Source organism: Cervus elaphus, chromosome 23 (assembly GCF_910594005.1).
Source record: "Cervus elaphus chromosome 23, mCerEla1.1, whole genome shotgun sequence".
Taxonomy (NCBI): Eukaryota; Metazoa; Chordata; class Mammalia; order Artiodactyla; family Cervidae; genus Cervus; species Cervus elaphus.
Window position 1 is genome coordinate 46,416,130 of NC_057837.1, and position 22,234 is coordinate 46,438,363.

The window sequence follows — 22,234 nt, forward strand, 5'->3', positions numbered from 1 at the left end:
TGGAGTGTCCGATCAAAGGGTGGATGTGTATTCAGTGGACAGCACAGGAAGTACTGCATTGCCTATTTTTGAAAGGGAATAAATGCCACTGTAATGCCACTGTTTCTCCGGAGCCAACTTAGGTCACTCCCGCTGCACAGGGTCAAGCGGTTGGCGGTGAGGGAGCCACCAGAAGGCCGTGAGGATGACCCGGGCCTGCGGGAGGGGCTGAACTGTGCGAGGGGAGCCGGGTGACCGTGAGAGCTTCGAGGGGCCCAGGGAGCAGAGATTGCGCGAAGACCGAGGAGGACAGACCCCGGACTCTTCCCAACCTCGCTCCCTGGGAGAACAGTGGAAGCCACCAGAAGCCAGGAGGAGGGGCTACTGTGCGGATTCTGGGTTTGGGGGCGTCTGGGCGAGGTTATTCAGGTGGATAGTCTCTGGCCGCCCCAGACGGCCAGGACTGGAGGCCCAGACTGCTGACGCCCGAGAGGTGACAGCGCTGCGGTGGGAGCGGGAGAGACGGGCGACCTGCCGAGAACGGGGACCCCGGGAGAGGACGCGCTGGGGGAGGGCGTGCGCGCGGGCTGCCCGCGCACGTGGGGATCGGGGACACCCCCCCCCCCCCCCCCCCCGGCCTCACGGTGGGGCCTGAGCCGAGGCCGAGCCCCTGACTGTGGCCCCAGGGCCTACAGCTGCGGGAGTTAGGCACCTCCAACCCGATCCTCTTTCCACGGCCCCTGTCCCCAACCCACAGGCGCATTTATTTAAAAAAAAAAAAAAAAGAAAGAAATCAGCTCGCAAAGACCCAGAACGCAGAGGCCGGGGCTCCAGCCGGTCATTTTCTGCCTCGGGCCCGGGGAGGGCGGGGGCCGGGCTGGGCGGGGAGGCCCGCTGCGCCGGTGCGCGCGCCCGGGCCCCGGGAGCGCGCCCCGCCCCCGTCCCCGCCGTGCACGCGCCCCGCCCCCCGTGTATGCGCGCGCCCCGCCCCGCCTCCCCCCGTGCGCGCCCTCGCCTCGCGCGCGCGCCGCGGAGCCGCCGGTGCAGCGGGGCGGGCGCGCTCCGGGCGGGCCGGGGGCGCGGGCGCGGGGCCGGCGAGCCGGGGCGCGCGGGGGAGGCGCCGGGGAGGAGCGCGCTGCGCCGCCGCCCGGCCTGCCGCCGCTCGGTGCGGGTCCGCGGGGCGCGAGGAGCGGCGAGACCGCGGCCTGGAACAAAGGGAGGCCGGCGCGGGCGGGGGCGGCGCGAGCATGGCGGACCGCAGCCTGGAGGGCATGGCGCTGCCCCTGGAGGTGCGCGCCCGGCTGGCCGAGCTGGAGCTGGAGCTGTCGGAAGGTAACAGGCCCGGCGCTCGGCCGGCCGCGCTGTCACGGGGCTCGGGCGGGCGGGGGTCCCGGCGCAGGGCGAGAGCAGCCCCCGCCCTGCGGCTCTGCGTCTTCCGCCGCGGCCCCGGCCCCGGGGGCCGGGGGAGCCTGGGGGGCCGGAGGCGGAGGGCGGGCCCGTGGCTTGGGGCGCAGGACGAGCCTCGGGCCGGGGGCGCAGGATGGGCCCTGGGCTTGGGGCGCAGGGCAGGCCCGGGCCGGGGGCGCAGGACGGGCAGCGGACCGGGGGCTCAGGGCGCGACGCGGGCCGGGGGCGCCGCTGGGGCCGCAGGACGGGCCGCGGCCGGGGGCGCAGGGCGGGCCGCGGGGCCGGGGCGGCCTCGCGCGCGGCCTGGTGGACCGGGCTGTGTCCTTGGTGCGCGTCCGAGCGCTGCCCACCGCGGCCGGGCCGGGGGCGGTTCCGCGACGCGCGGCCTGAGGCGCCGCGGGCCTGGTTCTAATGCGAAACTTGTCGTTGGACTTGAGGGTCTGACCGCGGGGTCCGTGGCGTCCGGCCTGGACCGGGCAGCACCGCTATTGTTCCCGTGCGCTGGACGCGAAGGTTGGCTGGAACTGGAGAGCCCCCTCCCTCAGGCCGGGTCTGTGCCGCTTTCCCAGCGGCTCACGCTTCCAATTTGTGACAGATTCGCTACAGTGATTTCATGGAGTGTTAAATACGGTTTCTTATTTTCTCTTAAGGCCGGGATCATGTGCTCAGCTGTCATAAGTTTTAGGTCGGGGTTTGCTATGTCTTTTTATAAAACCCACTAAAGTTCCGAAATGTTGAATGTTGACTAAAGATTTAGAATTAACCCGGCTCACCCTGGGAAGACCACTAATACACTCCGGGTGGAGAGAGGCCGTGTCCTCTCAAATTTATATTTGGAGCAGTTTAGTAGTGAACTCCTGTGTGTGTGTGTGTGTGTGTGTGTGTGTGTGTGTAACGGTTTTGTGGGGCTGGCAGCCAGAAAGTAGATTCATTGGTGCCAGTTTTCGTCAGCTGAGAGAAACTGGTGTTGACCTGATGTTTTCCCTTTTAACACTTTCAGGGGCGAAGGAGGTGGTAAAGGTGGGGGCCTGGGTGAGGTGCCTCAGAGGCTCCTGTTTCACGTTCGGGTTCCTGCGGGGCTCTGTGATGCTCAGCTGTCCCACAGGAGATATTTCCTGGACTCTGCTCAGCAGTCCATGTCTGAGGGGCTGCAGGGGCTGCAGGCACTGCTTTACCTCAGTGCTGAGCTCAGCTGGGGAGCAGGGCTTAGTCCACACTGGTGGGTAAGGAGTTCTGTGTGGACAGGTGGCTTGGAGGGGCGCAGGACCCCTAGAGAATATTTGCTCAAGTTCTTTGGCTTCATCACTGCTCACATGGGTTCTTCTCCCCTGCCCCCTGCCCACCACAGCTCTGCACCAGAGCTGTGCTGTTTACAACACCTTATCCTTCCTGCCTTATCTCCAAACAAGCTCTTCTGCTCTATCTGCCTCATCGTGATGTTGTGTCAGTACACCCCTGCACTGGCCAAGTGAGCAGCCGTCTGAGCTGACTGGAATCCTTCCGCCTCCCTGGTCAGCCTGGGCTGGGCTCACCTTACTTCTGCATGTCTGGGACAGTGTGTACCCCCTGGTGGGAGTCGCTGGTGTGAACATGGACAGAACACACTCACTTGCTAGGTGGCAGTTACCGGTCACTCTCAGTTATTCCTAGACTGTGTCCCTGTTGCCCAGAGGATGGCAAAGCAGGTGCTCAGCCTGGTTCTCTGTGAATACCCTGTGTCCCTGCAGATTTTAAAAAGGGTTTAATGAGTTTCTTATTGACTGTCAGAACAGAGGAAGGGGCGTGTGTTTGCCTGCGGGAATCACATTGTTGTTTCTCCTTCTCTGAACCTCCCTAGGCCTGGCTGGAACACCGGAAAGGAGAGGGTTGTTGCTCTGACTGCCCAGCGCCAGCCACCTCCCTACTCCCCCTTTAGTTGTGTCATCTTTGACTTGTGTTGTCTGCATTGGGTTGATTGGGACTCTAAGGTCGTTTGGAGTTTTGTGTCTTGCGACCATGTAGTATAGTTTTACTAGCTTAAACTAGATGAATCAATTTGCTTTTCAGTATTGTTTACCAGAAACCAAACAATGAAAGGATCAGAAATTCTTGTCTCTTTACATTTTGGAACTTAAAAAATCCCCCACCATATCCACTTGCAAAGTGAAAAGTTAAAAGAACTTTTAATGCTGAATTGAGAGTAATGCTTTCATATTTATCTTCAATCAGGATTCATATGGAGAGAATTCTTTAAGTTAGTCATCGTTTTATTAAAAGGTTAGAAAATACTGTGGAAACGTGTGTGGACTTTTTAGCACTCAGTTCTTACAGAGGAGCATGGAAAGCAGTTCCGGTTTCAGCACGTAATGTAGGCTGAAAAACCAGAGTAGGCTATTCTCTCAATGTTCCTACGTGGCCTGCCAGCCACTAATGGTTGTGTATAATCTAGATCAGTAGATGCTGGTCCAGCTTTGGTTTTCCCTGTCTGCTGTGCTGTTACAGACACTAATGTTCTGTTTTATGGGTCACTGTTGGATGCAGGGTTGCAGATTGACTTCTTGGCTGCAGAACTCAGATTTCCACTTTCCTGCTCTGCTGGTTGCTGCCTCTTTTCTTTCCACTGTCTGTTGCTGTCCGGTGCTTCCCCTCGGGACGCTGGGCTCCTCTCCCCCAAGAACTAGTGCCAGCAAAGAACAGGAGCTCTCTGTGGGGAGAGGCCTCTGATCCTTGCATCTGGGGAAGTCTTGTGGGGCCAAGAGGATGCTTGGTGCTGAATGTGAGATGGAGAGGAAGCCGGTGAGCTGGCTGGTCGCTGGGGGCCAGGTGGGGTGGTGGAGGCTCTTTTCCCCACACACTTTTCCGTGAATCATTTTTTTCTTCCCTCTCCTCCCCTCCCTTTCCCTTCATTCTTGCCTTTTGGAATCATGTATTTTTCTCTTTGGCTTTAAGAGGGCCACTAAGTAGGCAATATGTGAATAAACATTATTTGGCTTAAAGGAAAACTTTAAATGGAAACACCAGCAAAGCAGAGCAGAAAGAGAAAATTTCTCAATAAAGGCAGACTCATGTCTTACTAAAAAAATTAGCTGTTGATTGAAATTCAGCAGTACATTTCTCTGTTAACTGTTGGTTTGTGTCCTGGGCTGTGCACACCCTGGACTTGCAGCTCTAGACGATCTCATCCCACTCTTTCAGCAATGGTTGCATTTTTATTTTGATAGGACTCTGGGAAATTGCCTTGTGATACAGGCTGTGAAAACTGTGATGTTTGCAGAAGAGATGTCTGTTAGCTTTATACTTTGTGGTTTTTAATTGTGAGTGTGCCTACTGACTTCCTAACTCTTGCTTATGGGAGTTACTCTGTCTGTAAGGTCCCGAATTCCTGCAACTAGCAGTTACGTTCTATAATCGACTCCAACTTAACATTTTCTAGTAAGTGTGAAACTGCCCAAGGGAGGTGGTGGGTGCTATCAGTTCATTGTATTGATCAAGGAATCAGTCTTTTTTTAAGTTACAGATGAGTAGTTCATATGCAGCTGGCATAATCCTGTCACCAGAGTAAAATCTTAAAAGAGGTGGCCAGTTGGAAGGTTTGTAGGTTGGGGGGCAGGCATCTTCAGGGCTGCCAGCACACAATGGCAGATACACCTAGCTCTGCAGCTTGAGCTTCGTCCCCTGCAGCCCCCAGTTGCTCTTGGCGGTACCTGGGGCTGCAGAGCTGACCCCCTGAGCTGAAGTCTGGGACCACCTTCCACGGGTGGGGGAAGGAGACCACTGTCTCTCATGCAATCCAAACGTTCTCCTCATTGAAAGGAAACAGGGGGCTCTGGAAAACAAATGTGTGAAAAAAATGTTTTCTTCCAGAGTCTCACTGATAACTTGTCACTGGGAGGGGAGGGAGGAGGGGGTGCAGATTCAGGGAGTGATAGCTGAGCTGCTGCACCTGCAGTCAGCCCTCACGCAGTTAATAAAACCTGTTACCTCTGGGGCGGCATGTCAGTGCTGCCCCCGGGAGCTGGCGTCCTTGGCTTGATAAATCTGAAATAAAGGATTATTACCTGAATTACAGATATTTGCAAAATGGCAGCATTGATATGGGTGGGATGTGAAATGTGTGGACTTGAGTTTTAAGAGTTGTTCAGAGTTACGAAAATTGTTACATTTGAATGTTCTTTTCTTGATGAATAAATATAGATGTCAGATTTAGCCGGGAAGGTAAAGGTTCACATTCAAGGCCCTAATGTGTAAGGTTGATCCCAGCGCTCAGAAGGTATTTATGGTGCTGTAGTCGCACTTAGAGCTGAATGCCGTGAGGTCACAGCTGTAACAGTGACTATTTTGTTTCATTCTGGGCCCACTGGCTTTATATTCTTGTTATGGTTTGGAGGCTACAAGCTGTTGGATGTTATGAGTCACTTTTTGCCTTCCTCCTCCCAGCCTTTTTCAAATGAGAAGTCTCTTTTTTTAGAGCTTTTTTTTTTTTTTTTTTAAAGCAGTGATTTATGGGATGAGTTGTAGCATTCTTCTGAATTGCAGAGAGAATGTATTGGATAATCTTCGTTTTGATGTCATGTATATGGACTGACTCACCAGTTCAAATCCTAGTCATATTAAGGTTCTCATAATTACTCAGGCATCTTCCTAAAATAAGATGCTTGCCTGCAGGTATTGGCTAGGTTTTGCACATCAGTGTTTTTCCTGGAACAGGGGACACTTCATCTGCTGTAACATGGAAGGCACCTTGGGTAACACGACGGGCTCTGGCAGCTGTTGATGGTTCCTGTCCTCCAGTCTCTTTGTCTGTGTGCCCCTACTTTCAAGGTTGCCAGTGTTGATTTTCCCTCTTCTCAGTGTTTTTGTGCTCCCTACAAAGGTCACCTGCTGTCATTGCCTGCACACCTTTCTTTCTGCTGAGAGGGTCAAAAGCTTGTGACATCTCAGAAGCAGCAGTTGCATCAATTTGTTGGTGATGATAATACATAGCGCTCTTGAAGGGGAGACTCTTGAGTGGGAATTCACGTGTGAGAACACAGAAGTGGGGTTTGTACATATATGGCCCTTTGTTCAGGACTCTACGCGGTGTTAATGTTCATAAGCACTTAAGACCAGTAAAGTGGGGAAGGATTGAGATGTTGGGCTGTAAAGTTAACATGACAACAAGCAGTCTTCTTTTGAGGGAGGGGACTGGGGACGTGGCTCTTTAGTTTTGCTGCTGCTGAATATTGTGCAAAATGAAATGTGCTGAGAATCACAAATTGAGATCCTTCTTTACCAAGCATTTTGTGCGATAGGTATGAGAAGTCAGGGGAAAAAAGACCCAAGATAGTGAGCACGGAAGCAGTCTGTGATCTGTGTTAAACAGATCTTTTCCTTCTGGGCTGCTGCTGGTTTTTAAATCATAATTTTTTGCTTATTAGGTTGGAAACTTTCTGTGTCCTCATGAAAAGATTGAAGACTGCCGGCCAGATCCAAACCAGTTCTGTCGGCACCAGAGACAGCAATTCCTTGCATACTTGTCTGCCATTATGTACAATTAGAATTTTTTTTACTGAATTATCTGGTTAGTCAAGTCAGGTATTTTTCTATTTTTTTTTTTGTTAGAGGAATACTATAACATTTTAAAATTATGAAGTAAAGAAATATGTAAATATGGGCCCTGTTCAGTGTGGGGCTGGTTCATATCCCCAGACTCAGGTCTGAGCCTCTGGCTGAGGAGGGAGGTAGTTCATGCATCTGACTTCCCTGTGGCCACTCGGTGCTGGGCAGAGACGCTTTCTCCCAAAACCACAAGCAGTCTCTCGTGTCCTGACCACGTGTCTTACCAGTGTAGCTCGCCATGTGTCAGGCATTTATGAAACATCCTGTTAGTGGGGAGAGACCCACCCATCCCAGTTTCCGTGCTGCCCGGTCTTAATTCTGCCTTCGTGGCTTTGTTTTGGCTGTTCTCTCCTGTTGGCAGAGCCTCCTGTCGGGACCTCTTCACTCTCGGGAAAATCATGAGCACCTACTTAGAGCCCTGTCCCGTTTCTGGCCCAAGTGTCATGTCCCCGAGAAGATGCGGGGGGTGTGGCTCCAGTGAAGGGGGGTGGGGTGTGTGTGTGTGGATCCAGCTGACGCTTCCTGGACAGTTTACCTGAAATGAGAAGAGAAATGTAAACCGTGTTGCTAATTAACCTTATCAGAAGATACTAGGTCTTTATGAGTAAAGTAATGTAAGTAAAGATTATGTGCTTTGTTGCAACTAGAGCACATCGGGTTATGTCAGTGTCACAATGACACAGATGACAAGATCTGTATCTCCATGATCTCACCTTCACAGAGGGTGAGAGTGGTAGCAAAGCCCGATGGTGTCTGCGGCCGGAATGGGTGAAATCTGGAGTTGGCCAGACGCGTTAGGAAGGACGGGTTCACCCCAGAGCCATAGGTCTCGGCGGCTGGATTTAGTGGAGGGGGCATGGAGAGCACCAATCCATGTGTCACTTGTGGGTGACCTTCTGTGCTTCCCGAGCCTCTTTGGGTCTTTTTCTAAGTCTTGTGGAGATTTGTGTGCAGATCTTGAGAATTCTCATGTGTGTCCTCTGCAGAGTCTTCCTCCAGATCTTCATGTGTGGGGAGGGTGTCCCCCGCTGTCAGATCGGGTTAAGAACGCTGCCTTCGGGACAGTTGTGGGGATCAGTGAGACAGTCACAGTGTCTGCTCTGTAAACATCCAGCCCCGCAGTTCCCCCAAGGTGCTGTCACTGGGACAGGGTTTCCCAGCGCCCCCTTTATCTCTGTGGTTTGAGTTACAGGAATTGTGAGAGCGGCCCTGGGAGAAAAGCAGGGGGCTCAGTGTGGGTGGGGAGTGTGGGGTGGGGAGGGTGTCTCTTAATAGTTGCTGCCTGGGCACTTGCCCTACCTAGGGCAGCTTCAGAACTGTGAAGCCTCTTTTTTTTTTTTTAATGATAAATCTTCCTTTCTGGTGGACTCTTTGTGTCAATACCCCTGGAAACCCCCTTTTCAACCCTTTTACTTTCCAAGAGAAAAGTAAGGGAAGGGTGTCCCAGGCCAGACTCCAGCCCAGGTGTGTCTGGCAAGGACGACCTGTTAGGTCACAGTCATTGAATCTGGGACCACGTGTGGATCTCCACTCACAGTCCTTCCCGGCGCCTCGTGGAGGTGGGGCTGACCTCCACCGGCCCTGACTCTGGAATCTTCCTCCCGGAGCTGCATGTTCCCCTGACCTCAGTGCGTGTGGAGAGGGCTCAGCTAGCTAGCTTCTCCTCGTTTCCCACGACAGAGGCCGTGTGTGCCATTTCCGGGCCACACAGGTGGGGCCGCGTGAGCCCGGGCGGCTCTGAGAGGCCCAGTCAGAGTCAGGCTCGCCGTGGCCACGACCCCGGGGCTCGGTGCACCGCCGGGCACTCACCACAGGTCCTGGGCTTTTACCCTTTCCAGTCACCTGGCGGTTATGTCAGTGGTTCTGTGCGGGTTTGTGAGTGTGAGTGGGCTCTCTCGTCAGTTTATAAGCTGCTTCTCTCTTCCTTTCTGGCTGCGCTAGGTCTTTGTTTCTGCCTTTGTTTCTGCCTTTGAAAAGCCTTTTCTCTGGTTGTGGTGCGTGGGCTTCTCGCTGCGGTGGCTTCTATGGTTGTGGAGCACGGGCTCTAGGGCGTGCAGGCTTAGCTGGGATGTGGGCATGTGGGATCTTCCTGAACCAGGGATTGAACCCGTGTCCCCTGCTTTGGAGGCAGATGCTTAACCACTGGACCACCAGGGAGCCTTGGTGCTTCAGTGAAACCTAAGCTGGTTCTTTTAAAATAAAAACCGGAGATAGTCTGAAGCGCCTCCCCCGCCCCCCTGCCATGAACTTGTGTGTGTGTGTAAGTCTCTCAGTTGTGTCTGACTCTTTGTGACCCTGTGGGCTATACAGTCCATGGAATTCTCCAGGCCAGAATACTGGAGTGGGTAAGCCTTTCCTTTCTCCCAACCCAAAATTATGTATAATAACTGTTAATACTTGAGTGACACCAAGTAATAAGATGGAGCTGTGTATAGACATGTGCTCCGTTTCTTCTGACTCTTTTCCTCCCCGTGGACTGGAGCCCATCAGACTCCTCTGTCCATGGGATTCTCCAAGCAAAAATATTGGAGTCGGTTGCCATGCCCTACTCCAGGGGATCTTCCCAACCCAGGGACTGAACCCAGGTCTCCTGCATCTCCTGCATTGCCGGTGGATTCTTTACCCCTGAGCCACATGGGAGGCCCATAAGGTAATCTTTGAGGAGCTGTTTAAGCAAGGGTGTAATTCCACTAAACTTAAGTCATTAAAAAACACCTATTAAATCCAAGGAAAAACCAACTTGCCAGGGTGGACACTCTTTTACTATGTACATTGTAATGTATCTCAGGCCCACACTTTACTCTTGCAGTGCTGTGTCCTGTAGAGACATTCTGTCAACATGGGATTTGCTGTTTGGGTGGTTTTGTTGTTTCATTCTGCTGTTAGCTCAAGTGAATACAGTCTTACTGCAAATAGTGGGGCTAGTCCTGCCCCACCAAGCCCAAAATTGACTTGGACCAAATGAGAAATAGCACTTGGAGTCATTTTGCTGTTGATACCAGAGTCCAGACTTTAAGAATTTCTGTTGCTTGTATATAAATTAATATGAAAAGAAAGTAGAATTCTGCCTCCTCTGTTTATATGGTGATGAATCATTATTTAGCTGTTATACTGGTAAGGGATAATATAGGCATCTATAATGCCTGTTGGTGTTTTAGAATTTCTTCCCTGTTATTTGGAAGACCTGGCTGTGGACACAGGAATGAAAATAACCTTGATTTTGCTTGTTTCCTTCATGACTTGTTGAATTGGACACAGGTAGGATTCTGGATGAAATCTCTCCTTGATGGAAAGTGTCTTAAGTAAAACACACTTTCTGAAAGTGTACAGTGTTCTGTCTCCCATGCATGCAGAGGAACAGAACCTTGGCGAAGGAATGTGGGCAGAGGTTCCTTGGAGGGCCTGCCATTCTGCAGGTGACAAGTGTCTACTGTGGCAGGTGCTTTGCACAGGAAGTAAACTCGTGGACTGGCTGTGTCAGTAGGGTTGTAGGACAGTCTGACCACTATCACCTACTCTTTCTAAGATTAATTTTTTGGTTGTGATGGGTCTTTGTTGCTGCGTGCAGACTTTATTCAGATGCAGTAAGCAGGGGTTCCTCTTCCTTGTGGTGTGTGGGCTTCTCTTGTTGCGAAGCAAGGGCTGTAGGGTGCACGGGATTCAGTAGTTGCGGCTCATGAACTCTTGTAGTTGTGGTGCCTGGGCTTAGTTACCACAGCATGTGAGATCTTTCCAGACCAGGGATCAACCTGGTGTCCCTTGCATTTCAAGGTGGATTCTTAACCACTGGACCACCAGGGATCCCCTGTCATTTATTCTTGAAAGATGATGTGAGGTGGGAGCAGTATTTAGAACACTAGCATTTCTTGAATAGAAGAGATGAAATAAACCTTGTATATCTCATGGTGTCTTAAGGCTTTCAGCTGCTTTCATGTTGGCATTTTTTAACTCCTTTGAAAATATTTTCTAGGAAAATGACATTAGCTTCTTTGTGTATATGAGGAGACTTCAAACAAATAGAAACTCATGAGCATTAGAATGTTGGCTTCATGACACATTTCCACTATCATGAGTTAACTGAACCGTTGGGTGGCTTTCTTCTGAAGCAAGATAGGGACCCCATCTTCTCCTATGAGATCAGCATCAGGAGCTCTGGTGTCCGGGGGGCTCCCAGGAGGATGAGCAGTGGGCAGCCTCCTCCCCGGCAGCCTGTTCCTGTCAGAGGAAATCGTTCATCTTTCTCTTGTACGAGGTTGTAATGGGTGGAGGCTTATGCTGCACATTTTCTTTGCTGTCTGCCTCTAAATTTACATTTAAGATTGAATCTGTCATCTAGAGGATGAATATGTGGGTGTTCACCATACACTTCTGTTTTCTGTATGTTTGAAATTTTCCTGTTTCTCGTGGAAGATGAACAGCATCCTTTAGAATCAGGAGACTGGATCAGGTTCATCAGAAATCTTCATCCTTTTGCTCAAGAGACGATGCTGTTAATTCTTGTGTTGTTTCCTGGAAAAATATTTTACTTGAGGTTCCAGGAATAACCTCTTCAATGTCTCTACAAGAGTGACCTCTCTCTGAGCTTCCTATTACTAACCAGGATGATGGCGATTGTGTTTAAGCCACCACCAATCACTGACAAGGCGATCAATCTTAGGTCTTTTAAGCAGAGTGCTTTTCTTCCAAGTGGAGTGCCTGTCTGATGACCTCCAGGCCTTGCAGAGATGGGGGCCACGTCTGATGGATGTGAACCACCCGCTCTTGGTCCCCAGAGAACTGGAGTCTTGTCGGTAGGAGTGGACAGTGCATAACTTGGACTTTTAAATCAGGCGTTGCAAAGTGATGTCTTTTTTGGTGTGAACAGAGCTTGTTACCTGTCTCTGGGGGAGGACACTTACATGTCTCAGGGCACCACTCCCTGATTGCTCACCTGTGCTAAGCACTGCATTAGGTGTCTACATAGATCACTTTTTTTTCCTGAAGGACATTTGTCTCACAAAAAGGGAAGCACGTTAGCAAGCTTGCCTGGGGCCCTGTGGCTGAGTGGTGGGTGCCAGTTGGCTGGTTTGCCCTGGAAGCCCTCTCAACACCAGCCTCCTCAGTTCTGGCTCCTGACTGAACATCACTCTTACGGAGTGAGCCAGGAATCCAGCTCACAAATGGAGTGTGGAAGGAGATACCAAGTTTCTTGGTATGTGTGGTGACTTCTCTTTTTTACGTATTTACTTTCACATACCCTAATGATATGTTTTTTTCACCTGATGTAACAGTTAACTACCAGCCATTACTGGTACAGAGTTCCATGAAGGATATTTTAGGAACCTGTAGTCTCAAAAAAGAGCCTTTATTTTCATAACTATAATGTGCTTAATAACGTTGTTGGGATTGTGGCTTTCTTTTGTTTCTTATTTTTAGATCCTTGAGTGGAAGCTATTTAGTGATTACTCATAATTGTGAAAATAATCTAGTGATTATAGAAACTTGTTAGGACAAATCTGTGTTTTCCTTTCTTTTATGTAGATAAAAACATTAATCCAAATAAATGTTGGCAGGAATGACCATGTGGGTAAGATTTTTACGTGATGTGGCCATCTTGAAATATCACCTCAGGACTTTTCTAGAGCACCTGTCTTTATTCTCAGTATTTGAACCCTCCCTATTCCCTGATTGTTCCCATTTGAACCAGAAATTTGAATCCACGTGTCCAAGATGGCACTTGTGTGTGTGTGCACGTACCGTCGTACTATTTTGCTGTAAGAGGGGCTGTTTGAACACTGCTTTTGGGCAATTTCCAGTCTTGGTCAAAAAACCTGTAACTCCTTACTAGTAAAGGTAAAGGTTCTAGAGAACATGGACTATTCTGTCTCCAGATCATTTTTGTGTATTTATAGTTGCACCTGTTCTGTTAGCAATGAAGGTATCAGTCTTGGCCTAGTCAGGCCACGCTTATAGAATTAAGGGAAACAAGATCATTTCCAGCTTGTTTTAAATCTAAAGCTGCTAGCTATCTCCATAATAACCCAATCTTAAAAATGATACAGTTAGACTTTTAGTGAATTAAGTTAATTTGGTTATCTACGGTTGAATCATTTCACTGCATTGTGAGTTAACTTTTTTTGATTTCTTCATGATATGGAGTCAGTCCAGAAGGTAGGCTGAAGCCTCAGACCAAAGCATTAACGATGTTACTTGTAACTTGAGACCAACTCTCTGAGATGATAGCCGTATCCTTTGTTTAGTTCCTGCTTTTTACAGTTTAGTTCCTGTTCTTGATTCCGAGTCCCTCTTGGTCTTCCCATGTTCTTTCCACATCCCCGCCCCATCCTTCTTCTGTTCTGTTGTCTTTCTGACCCATTGTAGATGTGTGTGGGGGAGAGAGGGTTCTAACTGCTGTGAATTTTTGATAACCTGTGGAAAGGACTGTGTTTTTGAGCAAAACACCTCTAAATGAACCTCCAATCACCTGAATATCACCATTTTGTGGACTGACTGTGGAAATTTTTAATTGTTTTTTGTGGGGTTTGGCTGACCTCTCTCTGCCCCACCGATTACTCCTCCCATCCCGTGTACTCAAACTCTGCAAGCCTGGTCAACACTGTTAGATGCAAAATAATGAACAGAGCGCTATAAATAAGAAATCACGTGTTGCCACACAAATGCTTTCCCCGTCATTTCAGTGTGGATTGTTTGTGCTCCTGTGGTGACCCTGAGGATTCTGGCCTTTGTTTGGAAGCACCTCACATTGGGGTGATATGAAATGTGAAATCGGCTACAGTATTGTTATCACTCACAAGCGGACAACAAAGATACTTTCATCTGAGCAACAGCTGAAAATTAGAACGTGCTCAGTTTGAATGTTGGATGACCTTTTTGAAAAATGCATCTGGCTTTCGTCACACCTTAAAAGCTGTGCTTATACTGTTTTCTGTGTTGTACTTAGAATTTCTACAGTTCTTAAAGGATATATTTACTTATTTTAAGGAGATAAATTATTTTACAGTAAAATACTCTGTGGGGATTTAGGTGGAATAGGTTTACAATGGCTTCCCTCTGGTGGCTCAGTGGTAAAGAATTCGCCTGCTCATGCAGGAGACACAGGAGACGTGAATTCAATGCCTGGGTCAGGAAGATCCCCTGGAGAAGGAAATGGCAACCCATTCCAGTATTCTTGCCTGGGAAACCCCATGGACAGAGGAGCCTGGCAGGCTACAGCCCATGGGGTCACTAAGAGTCAGACACGACTGAGTGAAGCTGACACTACCCTCTTGCACACAGGTTTGCCATATTGTCCACTGTTTAATACCAAATATAGTGGGCTCTTAAGTGGCTGACATGCCACACCACCTTGCAGGTGTGTACTTGGGGGGAAGTTGTGTGTGTGTAGGTGCAAACGTACACACACACTCACGCATATATAACTGGTTCAATCACCTTTGATTCCAAAGATGGGTAGAGATTGTTTTTGCCACATGAGAGCTTTTGAATTGTTCTGTTCCTTAAGCATTTATTTCATTTGCAATTTATTGAGTGAAGCTGTGTTAGATACTGTGGGAGTGGTGACAGCTGTTTTTATAAAGACAGGACACAAGCTGGTGGGAAGCTCAGTATCCGTCAACAATAGTTGAGAAGGGGCCCCTGCGAGGCTTTGTGGAATCAGGTGCCCGGTGAGTGGTGGCAGCAGGGAGGGCTCTGAGTCAGAGGAGGGAGCCGCTGGGCACCCCCTCGTCGTGCCCAGGCATCTGTGTTTGGGGGTGCCATCCCAATGCTGTTCCCCGCCTGGCTGGCTCTGGCTGAGGCATGGGACTGGGCTGGGCACAGGCAGGAGGCCCGTGGGATCGTGGCACAGGAGCCTCTCCTGGCTTTCAGAGGCCATGAGTGCTTGTTCATCCTCTGGATGTGTCCTTCCTCTCCCCCTGCCCCCTGTTTTTCCTCTGGATCTGTGCTCATGGCCTATACTCATGGCACACCCTCTAGTTGCTTCCAGCATGGGGACCAGTGCTTATCATGGAGGACCTGCCTGTGGGGGTGGTTCCTGGGGAAGCACAATGTCCCTTTGTCTTGTGGACCTGGGGGATCACAATGGCTCTGGCCCTGTGCTTGAGCCTAGGCACCTGTTCCCAGCCCCCTCCCCAGTCCCCACAGGGGAGGCTGTGGCCCACATGCTCGGCGGCCACCTGTGGAAAGCCAGTCTGCGACCGTCACTGCCCTTGACACTTGCACAGGTGACGACACTTGGCCCCCGTGGACGGCCAGGCTCTGCTTCACCATTTGCGTGTTCTCTCCTGCGGAAAGTAGGCCATTTACTGTGGTTACCTGGGAGGCTGACTGCCTGTCCCAGCTCCCACTTTCAGAAGGGTGGTCTTGGGTGGGACCAGGGTGTAGGTCTCCAAGTGAGTCCGGTGCAGCTGGCTAGCCTGTGGGAGCTTGGGGCCTCCCTATCCACTTGGAGCTAACTGTACGTTTCTTGGTACAAGACTATCAGAGTAGAAGGAAAAGAAGTAGATGGAAGGAAATTCTAGTTGAGTATCGATGCTGGGAGTATTTGGGATAGGTAATAGCATCTTAGGCTTTATGTTCAACTTTCCCAGTAGGTACAAAAGGAATAATTGTGAACAGATGGCCAGCTTGAAGAAAATGGAAATCCACAATTGCATTGTGTGAACTTTTATTTCAAATTTATTATCCCCCAGGTGACTCAAAACAGTAAAGAATCTGCCCGCAATGCAGGAGATCCGGGTCTGATCCTTGGGTCAGGAAGATCCCCTGGAGAAGGGAATGGCTACCCACTCCAGTATTCTTTCCTGGAGAATCCCATAGACAGAGGAGCCTGGCAGGCTACAGTCAATGGGTTCTCAAAGAGTTGCACACGACTGAACAACTAACACTTTCACTTTCCCATTAACGCAGAGGAGGAAGAACACTAAGAGCTGGGCTTCTCCCCTGTCCAACCTGCAGGCAGGGAGCCCAGCAGTGATGGGGGTGGTGATGCCAGGTGTCTGCCAGCCTCAGTGGTCACTGTGGGGCCATACACGTTCAAAGCTGGGGTGGAGCCTGAGCCTGGGGAGAGGGGAAGGGGACTTCTGTGAGGGGTCTGCCCCCGATTGCTGACCTGTGCCAGCAGGTTGTGTTCAGGGAGCAGGGATGCTGAGCCCAGGGTTGGCTTTGTGGTCTGTTCTGGGCAGTAGATCTCATGAGAGAGAAGCTCGGCTCTTGTTTCTTTCTGACGCTCACACGTTTCACCTGGTTCCTGTGGTTGATGGTTTCCAGGGAGGTGGTGTGGGGCTTGCTCGGGGAGAAGCAGCTTTTCACGTGTGGTGGGAGTTTGGTCATCCCCGCCTGGTCACATGGTGGTCAAGACTTAAACTCTACAGACTTTTTAGGGAACATGCAGAATCTTCTGAACACCTGTGTATGCTTTTCTACTGAAAAGCTTATTCATATACTGTAACATTTTCTGGAACTGTTGATATTGTTTTCCCTATTAGATGGGATCATTAGTGGACTTGTACTATTAAAAACCTTCTTCTAGATTGTATAGTTACCGCTTACCCCTTCCCACTCTTGTTTCCTGGAAAAAAGCACCAGTTACAAATGAAGTTAGTAATGAAATAGAGGTCACAGATATGTAACATAGTGTATTAAAATATGTTAAAATATGTGTGTATACTTTATACAAGTCATCAAAAAGGAAAATAAAGACTGAGAGGACCCATGGTGCAGAAGCATCACTATGATGTGACCTGAGTGTTCAGAGCTCTGTGTTCCTTTCTCAAGGTCAGCTTCCAGGCGGGTCTCTCTTCACTAACCCCGGAGTAAAGAGTGAAAGATGGAAAGGTGATTTTGGCATTTGCCAGTCGTAATTCAACAGACTTGTTTTATTAGTTGATAATTTAAAGCATTTCAGTTATAAAAATTTGCTAACATACTTTTTTTTTGTTTAAGTTTTCTTACTATATGTTTCTTCAGGAGTCTGTGACAACTCACTGACTTTTCTGCTATCCTGAATTACAGTGTGTTGAATTAGGAGCTGTAATTCCTTCTGCTTTAATATTTATTGAAAAGTTCCCTATATATTCTTAGATGTATATTTTGTACAGTTTAAAATGTTTGATACACTACAATTTTAAAACATCACAAATATTATAGGATATAAGTGGATATTTTTAGAAAGTAAATAAATATAAAAATCAGGACAAAGATTTAAAAAAAATTATCTGTAATTTTACAGTTAAACATAATGCCAAAACATTTTATTTCTCCATATCATTTGAATTAATCCAGAACTATAACTAAGTGGTGAAACAAGGTTGATGCTGTGTAATTTATAACAATATGTTGCATGTATTACTGTGTTATTTTATTGAGGGAGTCATTCACCACATGAAACAGGCTTTTGTTCTTTCTAAGTAAAAGCAAGGTTCACAGTTAAATCTCTTTCTCAGGCTCGCAGGAGTTGAAGCTGGCAAAGACCCACGATCAAGATTGCCGACCGGATAATTTCTAGTCAAGAACTCACAGAAGTTCAGTGGACTTCCCCAAACTAGTCCTCCTTTTCTTCCCCCTGGAGCAAAATAAACTTGCTAGGAACTTATATTGTGTCTTATAAAGGTCTATCACACAGCACTGTGCTTGGTTAAAGAAAAAAAGGCAGAAAGTTTATACATTAAGATGCCTCTGAATTGAACTATGTTGAAAACACAAAAACTTAATCCTTTTGATTTTGGATATTAACCCTTTATCAGATAAAAGGATTGTAAATAATTTCTCCTGCTCTAGGCTGCTTTTTCAGTTCATTGATGGTTTTTCCTGCTGTGCAGAAGCTCTTTAGATTAATGTATTCCCACTCGATTTTGCTTACATTGCCTGTGCTCTTGGTGTTCTTATCCAAGAAATCATTGCCAAGATCTTGGTCAAGATCTTTTCCTCTGTGTTTCTTTTAGAAACTTCCAGGCCTTACAATTAAGCTTTTAATTCATTTCAAGTTAAATTTTGTGAGTGGTCATTTTTCTGCTTGTGGTTTTCCAGTTTCCCTAATGCCACTGATTGAGGACACTTTCTCCAGTGTCCTCATACAATTCAATAGCAAAATAACAAATAAGTCAATTAAAATTGGACAAAGGACCTGAAAAGACATTTTTTCAAAGAGAACATATAAATGTTCAACAGGTACGTGAAAAGAAATCCACATCCCTAATCATCAGGGAAATGTGGATCAGACCACACTGAGATATCACCTCACACCTGCCAGAATGGCCCTCATCAAAAAGACAACAAATAACAAGTGGGGGTGAGGGTGTGGAGAAAAGGGACTCTGTGCACTGTTGGTGGGAATGTAAATTGGTGCAGCCACAATGGAAAATAGGATGGAGGTTCCTCAAAAAGTTAAAAACAGAAATACCATAAAATCCAGCAGTTCCACTCTTGGGTACTTATTTGAAGAAAATGAAAAAACTGACTTGAAAAGATAAGCACCCCCATGTTCGTAGCAGCATTGTTTACAATAGCCAAGACATAGAAGCAATGTAAGTATCCATTGATGGATAAACGGATACAGATGTGTGTATGTATGTGTGTATACACACATGCACAATGGAAAAGAATAGAAGAATAGAATCCTGCTCTCTGTGACAACATAGATGGGCATTATGCTAAGTGAAATTGTTGTTGTTTAGTCGCTCAGTTGTGCCCAACTCATTTGTGACCCCATGGACTGTAGCCCACCAGGCTCCTCCATGGGATTTCCCAGGCAAGAATACTGGAGTGGGTTGCCATTTCCTTCACCATGGGATCTTCCCGATCCAGTGGTTGAACCTGCATCTTCTGCATTGCAGACAGATTCTTTGCCACCGAGCCATCTGGGAAGCCCCAGTGAAATTAGCCAAAGACAGATACTGTATCATGTATATACAGTTATATTTGTCACTTGATGCTTTCGAGCTGTGGTGTTGGAGAAGACTCTTGAGAGTCCCTTGGACAGCAAGGAGGTCAAACCAGTCAATCGTAAAGGAAATCAGCCCTGAATATTCATTGGAAGGACTGATGCTGAAGCGCCAATACTTTGGCCACCTGATGTGAAGAACTGACTCATTGGAAAAGACCCTGATGCTGGGAAAGATTGAAGGCAGGAGGAGAAGGGGACAACAGAGGATGAGATGGTTGGATGGCATCACCGAATCGATGGACATGAGTTTGAGTAAACTCTGGGAGTTGGTGATGGACAGGGAGGCCTGGCGTGCTGCAGTCCTTGGGGTCACAAAGAGTTGGACACGACTGAGCGACTGAACTGAGCTGATTCTTGTCACTTATACCTTGGAAAGTTGGGGGCGGAACCTGATCCTTCAGGCCGGGCTTCTCAGCCTCAGCTGGTGGATGCCCTGTGCATGCATCGTGAGATGTTGAGTGTCATCACTGCCTCCTACCTTCAGGTGCCACGAGAACCCTCGCTCGCAGCACTCTGCCCCTGGCTGAGAACCACTGCTGTTGCTGGCACGTGAGACATGCAGGTTACGCTCCCCAATCAATAGCTGTTTCTAGTTTCTGGAAATCTGGTTGTGTGACAGAGTTCAGTGTCGGTATTTGGTTAGACAGATACACATGCCTCGCTGTCCAGACCTCAGTGCGTGTATTTTACAAAGATGCAGCCCTTCTGATGCCTGGATCCTGCGTGTTTGAGTGGCCGTGGGTACGTGTGCTTCTGCCCGTGTGCATCTCCCTGTGTGCGTCTGAACCTGACGTTTCCACTTCTGGGGCGTGGCTCCCCAGGGGGAGCTCTGGGCTCGCAGGTCCCAGTCCCCCTGCAGACTTCCCTCACTTCTCAGTGAGGGTGGAAGGTGACCCCACCACCCTCCACCATGTTCCTTTGCTGTCCCAAACCAGGTCCAGTGTGTGGGTGGTTTCCTTTCTGGCCTTTCTATTTGTTAATCAGTTTAGTTGCTTCCTTTACCATCCCTGAGTTTCCCATACTTTTTAAAAGCTGGATGTGGAATTACAACAGAAATGCAGCCTGTGCCAGGGCAGTGAGGGGCACAGCTGGCAGTTTAGAAGGAGAGTTTGGAGAGAACGGCGCAGTGGTTTAGGGTGAGGGGCAGCCCTGGGGAGACGGGGCCCTAGTGCTGTGGAGCAGGAGGCCAGGCCTGGGCTGGGGGCGCCCAGAAGAGTGGTGGGTGGGAGGTGGGCCTCCGGGTGATGGCGCTTCTCTGGGGAGGACAAGCCTGCAGACGGGTGGGGGTGGAGGGAGAGGCCGAGAGCCCAGGAAGGCACCCAGAGGACCTGGGAGCCCTTGGGGGTCTTGGGCTCATGCCTGTGAGTGTCGTCTGTACCTGGTCTTGGGGTGACCACCCCACACAGAACATGGTTCCCGGGCCCCTGCTCTGGGACCCTCTGCCCTGAGATCGGGTTCATGATCGGAGCCCATTGGGAGCGTCGTCCCCAAGTTGTCTGATTGCATTTTGAAGCAGCCACGTTGGGGGGCCAGGAGCTGGTTCCCTTCTTCAGTCCCCCGTGTCCCTTCTTCTCTGGTGCTGGGTGACGGGCAGGCGGGAGTTAACAGCGGAATCCGCAGAGCCCGCCTCAGGCACACTGGCTCTGAGCTGAGGGATGGGGAGGGGAGAAACCTGCATTTCCACTTGGACACTGGGTCCTCCTGGAAGAGAAAGGCATGGGATTTTTGCCAGATTGTTTAAATATTCTAACTGTGCTCACTTTCATCATCATTATATGGGAACTGGGGGTGAAAGTAGCTGAGGGAAGGGAAACATTTAGGAGAAGTTCAGGTTATCACTTGTGTTCTGATTCTGGGGTTTTGTCTGAAAATGCCACTTTTATTTTTGGTAGGATGCTTTTTAGCACTTGTGCTAAAGCATTTGGAACTCTGTATTTTTGTGATATGTTCACTGGGAGGTGTTTAAAATTAGATTCCTAGAAATCAGCTGTGGAGCGCGTGGCCACACCTCGCACCTGGCAGGGAGCCTGGCCGGCGATGGTTCCTGGTATTTGCAGGATGCCCAGCACCCGGGGTCTTCTCTGGGTCTCAGGACGAGCATGGTGTCCTTACAGCCCCTCCTCAAGTGAGCTTCACGGCCCTCACGGCTGGCAGGCGGGGGTGTGTTTTCACTGTTGTCCTGCTTCTTCCCCTGATGGTTTCTCTTCCTGCAGCTGCGAACAGGAAGGAAAGGGGCATCTTCCTGCAGACTCAGAGCTCAAGCTGAGCTGCCCTGGTCACTTCTGTGCATTTCGGGCTTCAGAGGGACCCAACCTGGGGTTCGCTTTTGTGACTCCCTTGGTTCACTTTGCCCTGGTGTTATTTCTGAAGGCTGTTTCTTTGCCTTCAGTTTTGAAAGCTGTGGTTTGGTTTCCAAGATGATGAAAGGGTGGTGAATAGGGCGTGGAAAGAAGGAGCAGGAAGGGCCGGCCGGATTCTCTCTTGATGGTAGCCAATAGGAAACCACTCAAAAGAAACATCAAAGTGGGTCAGTCCCAGGAAGTCCTGGGGGCATGTGTGACCACCTTAACCCTAACCATAACTTCTAACCCCTAACCCTAACTCCTAGCGCCCCTAACCCCTAACCCTAACTTCTAACTCGTGACCCTAACTCCTAACCCAAACCCCTAGCCCCTAAACCTAAACCTAACCCTAACTCCTAGCCCCTAACCCTAACCTCTTACCGAACCCCAAGCCTAACCCCTAAGCCTAACCCCTAACCCTAACAGGCCTGTTTGGCCTTGTCGCGGGGTGGAGAAGGAATATTCAGTGTGAGGCCTGAGCTGCGTCTTGGCAGACTCTGACCATGGCTGAGCTCGGTTCTCCTGGTGACTTTGGCTGGAGCTGGGAGAGCTGCTCTCAGATTCGCTTTACTTTCTCCATGAACTTGAGCGCGTCAAAGATGTGGGAGATGGTGGCCCGACCCCTCCCTCCTTAAAGCCACAGCTGTTGGGAGAGGGGAGAGCAACAGCATCAGCCGATGTCCAGGCTCCTTGGGGGTGGGTCAGCCGCAAGCCCTTCTTCCTGAGCTGCCTGGCACCCCCCTCACTTCTGCTTGCCTGGAGTCATCCGTGTGCTTCGCGCCTGTGGTCCCTGACGAGATTCCAGGGACACTTCTGCCACGCCCTCCACATGGGACAGGTGAGTGTGCCCGATGATGATTCTGCCGTTTCCCAGGAGCCTGCCGTAGACCTTGCCCATGTCCTCGTAGGAAACAGAGACACCGAAAGAAAAAGCCAGGCGAGGCTGAGCTGTAAGAAACGGCTAATTATGTAGGAGAGGGAGTGGCGC

The 22,234-nt window shown here is 49.6% G+C and overlaps 1 protein-coding gene across 1 annotated transcript in view; it reads left to right on the top strand.

Moving 5' to 3' along the window:
• Nucleotides 1-1,031: 1,031 nt before the first annotated feature.
• Nucleotides 1,032-22,234, top strand: part of DIP2C (disco interacting protein 2 homolog C) — a 297,423-nt gene continuing 276,220 nt past the window's right edge. Inside the window, 1 exon segment of the mRNA XM_043885135.1 lies at nucleotides 1,032-1,311. Coding sequence (XP_043741070.1) covers nucleotides 1,227-1,311 — 85 coding nt within the window. The 5' untranslated portion in view covers nucleotides 1,032-1,226.